Genomic DNA, 7,729 nt, shown 5'->3' on the forward strand with positions numbered 1-7,729 from the left:
ATTGGCACAGGACAGAGCGGAGTTTAGGGCTGTTGTACATAGGGTCGCTATGAGTCGCAGGCGACTCGACGGCACATAACAACAACAACAACAGGTGTATTGGAATGATAGCTGGAAGGGGAAGAATGGCACCTCAGCACCCTGTTAAAACTTAATCTCGCATTTATAAAGCGAGGGCGGTGTGTGCACTGCATAGCAACCGAGGATCTTGGTAGGCAGCGTCAGAAACAAACGTGCCCGGTGTCCTGCTCTGGATGAACGCACCTCTCCACAGTCCTGACAGTTACCCAGCCTCCCAAATCAGCCTCTGGAAGGGCTCATTCTGCCTTTTCAAACCCTCCCACTGCAGGGTTTGACGTGTAATTTTTCTTTCCTTGCTATCCACATCAAGTCCTGCTTATAATGAATGTATTAAGAAGTGAATGTTCTGTCTCCTTGTAAAGAAGCAGGATCAGAAAGATTTGACTCATAAAGCTGACAGACTCACTTAAGTCTGCAGTTGTGGCATCAAGGACTTAGAATCCTGGTCTAGACCATCGAGGAGGGGCTTTGGGAGAGTCCCAAAGGCTGGATACGGTGCTGGGTGACAGGGCTGTGGACCAGGAAAGGCATTGCCGGCGGCAGGACGCACATAAGTTTGGTTGGGACAGGTGGGAGGACAACCTCATGGCCGAGGATAGGGTGGCACCGGCGGTGGGAGGCGCAGACACCAGGGTTTGCGGTTGGCTTGGTAGGCACTGAGGACAGTGTGGAGGGTGTGAGCTGGACAGGCTCAGAGCACTCCCTCGCCAGGTGGGCCTGGCAGCAGGATTGAAGAAGACCCAGGAGTGGATGCTTTTAACTTCCACCTGGCTCTGCATGAGTGGTGATGGGGTAAACTTGGCTGGTACCGTGGGCTTGGCCCACAATGAGGGGTCATTCTGAAGTGAAGGGCTGTGGGGTCAGAGTTCTTTAGAGCTGAGAGGCCTCAAACATTGCGAATGGCTAGGCTCACCCGTTCCCTAGCCGTGAAGGAGCCTACCACCCACAGGGGGTTATGTTGCAGCCACTAGGGGTGATGGACAAAACCAGGTGAGAAGCTCCAGTGAGGAAGGCCCTTGGGCCAAGCAGAAGGTCGGACATGAGTAGCTGGGTGGGTGAGTTCTGCTGTGGGTATAGACCAAGAGAGGAGCAGAGTGAGCAGACTAGACCTGTCTGCAGGCATCAGGTGGCAAAGGAGAGCTGCAGTGTGATCTGAGGTAGGGTGTGGGGAGGGGGTGTTGAGGGCCTTCTTTTAGGCTCTTCAGAAGTGGGGGGTGAGAACTGAACCCCAGGGCTGCCTGTAAGGCTCCATTATTCACTCATTCATTTGACTAATATGTTTTGACTGCTAATCAGAAGGTTGGGAGTTCAAATCCACCAGTCGCTCCTCAGAAGGCAAGTGAAGCAATCTACTGGAAAAATGTTAGCTTTGGAAATCCAATGGGACCTTTCTACCCTGTCTAAGGTCACTCTGAGTCAGAACTGACTCGATGGTGGGGGGTGCTGGTTGGGGGAAAGGGGGTGAACTCTGGTGCTGCATTGGCTAAGCTCTTGGTTACTAATCAAGCTTGAAGGGTTGAATCTACAAGTTGTTCCATCAAGATTTCAGCCTCGGAAACCCTTGAGGGCCGAGAGGCGCTGAATACTGCGAAGGGCCAGGCTCACCCTTTCCCTAACAGTAAAGGAGCTCACCACCCGCAGGGGGTTTGCCACAGTCACTGGGGTGATGGACAGAACCAGGTCACAAACCAGCTTTGGTGAGAGGCCGCAGTGAGGAAGGTGTCCTTAGGTGGCTCCAGGCAGAAGGTCAGAGATAAATAGCCAGGTAGGTGGGTTCTACTGTGGGCATAGAGTGAGAGTGGAGTAGAATGAGCAGATCAGACCTGTCTGTGGGCATCAGGTGCTACGTGGACACCCAGTTCTGTGTGTCCCTAGGGCCAGTGTGAGCTGGCATTGACTAGAGTGCATTGGGCTTGGAGGTCTGGGAAAGAGGCGAGAGGAGAGGCCCCTGGGGGCTGTTAGGCCTCACACTAGGGAGTTATAAACAGCCTTGGGGGACAGCAGGCGGGCTCCCCATTCTGAGTCACTCCCAGAAGGCTGCTGCTCCCCAGACTCCCCACCCGCTCAGCTCCCAGTGCCACAGGCTGGGGCTGCCCCCTGGTGGCCACAGTTCCATTTTAGCCGGCAGGCCCGACCTATCCTGGGCCAGTAGGTGTCCTGGTGTGTTCCTCTGGGAATCGACAGGAGTTTGGGCTGGGCCAATGGCTACCAATTTCCTAGTTGCTGCACGGAGGCTCTGTGTGTGTGTGTGTGTGTAGGTGTGTGAGTGACCTGTGCTCAGAGGGCTTCCAGTAGCTGATTTTTGCAAAGAGTGACAGGTCTGTCTTCTGAGGTGCCTCTAGGTGGACTTGAACCTCTGACCTCTCAGCAGGCAAATACATTAACTGTTTGCACCACCCAGGGTCTTGGTAAGCCCATGCTGACCTGAGGCAGTCCTGGAAGGCCTGAGGTGAAGCCTGGGGCCTGGCTGAAGGATGACCATTGTCAGCTGGCCAGGAGACAGTGGGTCACCTCGGGCTCATTGTTCCTGCCCCACGCATCTCCTCCTGATTATCGGGATCAGGAGGTTGGCATTCTCCCATCTTCCAGCTGCCTGAAGTCTGGGCACCAGGCCACTTCTCACCCCTCCACCAGGGTTAAACATTAGTGGGAGGTTATCAGACGAGGGCCGTGAGAGGCCGAGGCTGAAGTCAGCTTCCCCGGGCGTCTGCTCCTCGCTGCCCACTCTGGAGCCTCCAGTGCGCCCTAGTCCAGCACGATGCCTGTGGAGGAGTTTGTGGCTGGCTGGGTCTCCGGTGAGACATTTTTCTTCTTCTTCCATCACATCACCCCCAAGGACGCAATGACACCTGAGCAGCTGAGGCCAAAGTCCAGCTGTCCCGGGAGCTTCTGGGGCCATGGGAGCGGGAAGGAGGAAGAAGAGATGAAGGCACAGGGCAGAGATGGCGGTGCTGCTTCTGTGATTCCTACCCAGGAATCGCAGAGCCACCCCGGGTCCCCCATGGCACCCTGACCTGCTGCTCTGCTCCCTGGGCCCTGCTTTCACACCTGCCACGTAGCTCCGGTGACACTCACCTGTGGCCTCTCCGCTGTCCTGAATTTCCCTTTGGGCCTCTACCCTACCTGGCAGAGGGCAGCCCTTCTGGGTCAGCTGGTGACACTTCTTAGGGGAAGAGAAAACATTCAGAACTTCCCCAAGGATGCAGCTTCCTCTCTAAATCCACTGTCAGCCTCAGCTCTGAAGGACAGGACAGGAACTGGGGAGGGGGCTGGAATCCCCAGCTCATCCTGTCCAGGGACAGGAGCCCTTGCAAGCTGAGCCAGTGGGCACCAAGGCCTGGCACTCACTTGCCGTCACCAGCGGAGAAAGGAAGATGAACACTGGCAGGGCGGTGAAAAACTGGGGAACCTTCCAGAGACCTGTGGTCATTTGGCATGGGGTCCTGGGTGTCTGCCCACATGGGCTGGTGGATGGGCCTCTGGGCAGGACATGGGGTCTCACACCCCCGACCCTGTGCCTTCCTAGTAAGGTGCCTGATGTGAGGGGGGGGACAGTATGGAGGAGGGGAATTGGGCATGGGCAACTGGAACTTCTCTGGAGACTGGCAGGAAAGTGACTTCCAGGGTCACCTCAGCAGCCGCTTCCCTCCCACTGACCCCTCTCGGCACCTTCTTTGTCACCCCAGGAGCCCTGGGCCTGATCCTGGGACATCCGTTTGACACAATAAAGGTGAGTCTGGGGGAGGCCTCTGGGACCTGGCCTGCACGGAATAGGGATTTGAGGTCAAGCCCCAGAGGAGAGGAAGCTGCTTACCACCCAAGTGTCTGTCCCCCTGCAGGTGCGACTGCAGTCCCAGGACAAGTACCGAGGCGTCTTGGACTGCGCCACGCAGATCTACCGCCATGAGTCGGTGCGGACATGTCCTTGAGTGGGAGGCTGGGGGCAGGTGGGCCAGTTCCTCCTGGCACAGCTCAGCCCTGGGAAGAGAGGAGAGGGTGGTGGTATCTTGGTGCCAAGGATGGCCTTCCTTACCCTCAGCCACCCTGTCCTGCAGCCAGAGGAGGCTTTGCCAACATGGGAGCAACATGGAGACCCTATCCCTTACCCACCCCTGTGTCCTGATCTTGACAGATCTTGGGCTTCTTCAAGGGAATGAGCTTCCCCATTGCAAGCATAGCAGTGGTCAACTCCGTTCTCTTTGGGGTCTACAGCAATGTCCTACTTGCACTCACCTCCACCACCTACCAGGAGCGGCGCGCGAATCCTCCCAGCTATGCTGACATCTTTATTGCAGGCTGTGCTGGGGGCTTTGTGCAGGTGAGGGGGATATGGGCCTGCATCTATCTCTCTCTCTCACACCCCCCCACCCCCCCCACCCTTGGCAGCTTGGGCAAATTATTGAAAAAGGAAGGGGCCAGCAGCTCACTCAGATAGAGGCCAGTGCAGATGACACCAGCCAGTGCCCACTGCCAAAGGGGCCCGTCCCCCTGTCAGGAGAAGACTGGTCCTCCGGGGGACCTCTGAGCCCAGGGACTGAGTCCTCAGCCCCGCGGAGTGCAGAGCCTGTCCCTGTGGCCACGTGCCTGGCACCATCTGCAGTCATGCCCTGTGAGCCCGCACAGGGCCAGGCTGCAGGACCCGGAGGCACCCGTCTATGAAGCAGGAGTCGTGCCAGCCTTTGGGTTTGCTCTTTGTTCTCTGGGGAGGCTGAGCAGGCAAAGCACAGCCAGGCACACGTGCAGGGCTCGTAGGGACCAGCTCCTGACGGCCCAGCAGGGCCAAGAGTAGGAACAAAGGACAAAGTCAGGCTGCTCAAACAAATTAATGATTAATGATTAATGATACCCCTACAGTTGTGGTAGCACAGTGGTTACAGTGACTGACCATGCCCTGAAAGATTGGTAGTTCAAACCCACCAGTTGTTCTGCTGGTGAAAGACATGGCAGCCTGCTTCTCAAAAGATTAATAGCCCTAGGACCCCACTAGCATCAGGCTGACAATTTCTTTCATTCCAGATGACGGCTTGGGTTTTGTCTTTGTCCTGTTTAAAGCTTAATAAAAAGGTCTCTATATGGATTGAGGCTCAATGTCAGGAAGACAAAGATTCTTACCACTGAACCAATTGGCAGCATCAGGATGGATGGTAAAGAGATTGAGCTTGTTCACCACTTTAGTTTGCTTGGCTCCACAGTCAACACTCTTGGCACCAGTAGCCAGGAAAGGAAAAGACGTGTTGCGATGGGAAAGTCTGCTGTTAGGGACCTCTCCAGAGTACTGAAGAGCAATGGTATCACTATGGAGACTAAGGTGCATCTGATACAGGCCATGGTCTTTGCAATCACTTGTTATGCATCAGAGAGTTGGACAATGACTAGGGAGGATAGAAGGAGAATTGATGCCTTTGAGCTGTGGTGTTGGAGAAGAGTATTGAATGTACCATGGACTACTAAGAAAAACAGTTTCATCCTGGAGAGGGTTAAACCAGGCTGCTCCTTGGAGGCAAGGATTCTGGGGCTTCGTCTGACATACTTTGGACATGTTGTAAGGAGGGACCGGTCCTTGGAGAGGGACATCATGCTTGGGAGGGTGGAGGGACAGCACAGGAGGGGAAGACCCTCTATGAGGTGGACTGATTCAGGACTGGGGTAATTGGAATGGGTGTATTGGAGACAGTGCAATTGAGCAGAGTTTAGGGCTCTTGTACATAGGGTTGCTATGAATCGCAAGCGACTTGACAGCGCATAACAACAGGGACAAAGTCTACAGCCTTGGAAACTCGGGAGCTAGTTCTGCCCCATCTGCTCTAGGTCAGAGTGGACCCAGGATTGTTTTGGAGTAAAGACCTGGCTCCTCTTTGGCCCCTTCCTGAGAAGTGGGTGGCAGTAAAGGGGTGTATCAAACCACACAGGCATGAAGCCCTCAGAGGTTTCTCTTGTCTCAGCCCAGATCTCATTTGCTCCTTGATTTCTGTGTCTCCCTTTGACCTTGTTTCATCCTTGGCCTTGACCACCCTCATTCCTCCTGCACCCCCTCAGCACTGACTTCCCCTGGCTCTGTCCTGACCCTGACTCACGTCTGTGACCTCCTACCTGGGAAGCCTGAGCCCACAGAATTCCACCTGTCCCCTGGCTCCCTGTGCTCAGAAGTGACTGTGGGGGGACAGTGTGGAGATGGTGGGCTTGTCCTCGCTGGGCCTATGAGGAGGCTGTAGCGGCCAGTCATTGGACAAGGTGACCTCCTATCCCCAGGACAGGGTCAGTCCTGTGCTGTGACTGTGGTCCCATGCTGTGTCCCTAATTCAGGACAGTTCCTGCAATTATGTGTCCCTTGGTGTTAAGGAGACCAGAAATCTGCCCCCACTGTTGGAACGGTCATCCCATGTCCCTCAGCCTGCCACCTGAAGGGGCCTAAGGCGCTGGCAGTGCTGTCCCGTCCCCACTGCATCAAGACACCTCAACCTGGCCCAGCCATGTGAATGAGAAGTGAGCGCTGCCCCTCGTCAACAATTCCCGCCTCTTATTAATGTGACAAGGCTGTGACCAGGGCTTCCTGTCCCCTCCCTCCAGGCCTACTGCCTGGCCCCTTTCGACCTCATCAAAGTCCGGCTGCAAAACCAGACAGAGCCAAGGGTGCGGCGGGGGAATCTTCGGCCTAGGTACCTGGGACCCGTGCACTGCATGACCTCCATCATCCGGGAGGAGGGACCCCAGAGGCTGCTCCGTGGAGCTGGCACCTTGATGCTGAGGGACACCCCCACCCTGGGCATCTACTTTGTGACCTACGAGTGGATCTGTCGCCAATACACGCCAAAGGACCAGAATCCCAGTAAGCGGCTAAAATGGGGAAACAATGAGGGGATGGGGAGCTGGGCCAGGATTGGAGAGATGTGACCTGTACCTCCCGACTTGTCTTCAGGCTCATTCATAGTGCTGGTGGCAGGTGGCATCGCTGGCATCAACTCCTGGGTCACAGCCACGCCCTTGGACGTGATCAAGTGCCGCATGCAGATGGACGGCATGAAGGGCCAGGTGTACCGGGGGGTGCTGGACTGCATGGTGAGCAGCATCCAGAGGGAAGGCCCCAGGGTCTTCTTCAAGGGACTCGCCATCAACAGTGCCCGGGCCTTCCCTGTCAATGCCATCACCTTCCTCAGCTATGAGTACTTCCTCCGCTGGTGGGGGTGAGCCTGGCCCGCCCCCCAGGAGCTCCCCAAAGGGCCTGCACCCCCTGCTACCATGCGAAGTCAGGAAGGAGGCACCCAGGCTTCAGTGCTCTGCACAATTGTCCTGGCCTCCCCGGGCCTTTGCCCTGGTTGCCTTGGCCCATTGTCCCAGCTGACCCATTGTCCTGGTCACCTCACTCCATGAAGGGGCCGTCCACATGCTGCAGTGAGGCCTGCACTCCTGGACACCAGACCTGGTCTCAGACTCTAGTCCTCGGCTTCCTGAGTTGGTCACTGAAGCAGAGGTGATAACGGTGCAAACAATCAAGCCCTCCGGGACTGAAGGGCACCCATCTGACATGAGCTTTCGTCTCTGAACGAGTTCTTGGAGCCTCCCCTCTGGAACACTGGTGCCCATCGCCCTCCTTCTGCCTTCTCTGCCTCCCCATGCACAGCTCAGTGGTCACTCTACATCCCCTCCATGA

General features: G+C 56.1%; 1 protein-coding gene across 2 annotated transcripts; it reads left to right on the forward strand.

Annotated features, from left to right (window-relative positions):
- The first annotated feature begins 2,839 nt into the window (after positions 1–2,839).
- Positions 2,840–7,266, forward strand: SLC25A45 (solute carrier family 25, member 45). 2 transcript variants are annotated; one of them, XM_006901444.1, is made up of 6 exons: positions 2,840–2,876; positions 3,768–3,811; positions 3,921–3,992; positions 4,214–4,399; positions 6,649–6,907; positions 6,998–7,266. In XM_006901444.1, the coding sequence occupies exons 1-6, from the start codon at positions 2,840–2,842 to the stop codon at positions 7,264–7,266; spliced, it is 867 nt and encodes a 288-aa protein (XP_006901506.1). The 2 variants fall into 2 exon arrangements, with proteins under 2 accessions (XP_006901506.1, XP_006901507.1); XM_006901445.1 differs by lacking the exon at positions 3,921–3,992.
- The last annotated feature ends 463 nt before the right edge of the window (positions 7,267–7,729 follow it).

This window comes from Elephantulus edwardii, unplaced genomic scaffold, assembly GCF_000299155.1.
Source record: "Elephantulus edwardii isolate Elephantulus edwardi_28Jun2011 unplaced genomic scaffold, EleEdw1.0 scaffold00328, whole genome shotgun sequence".
Taxonomy (NCBI): Eukaryota; Metazoa; Chordata; class Mammalia; order Macroscelidea; family Macroscelididae; genus Elephantulus; species Elephantulus edwardii.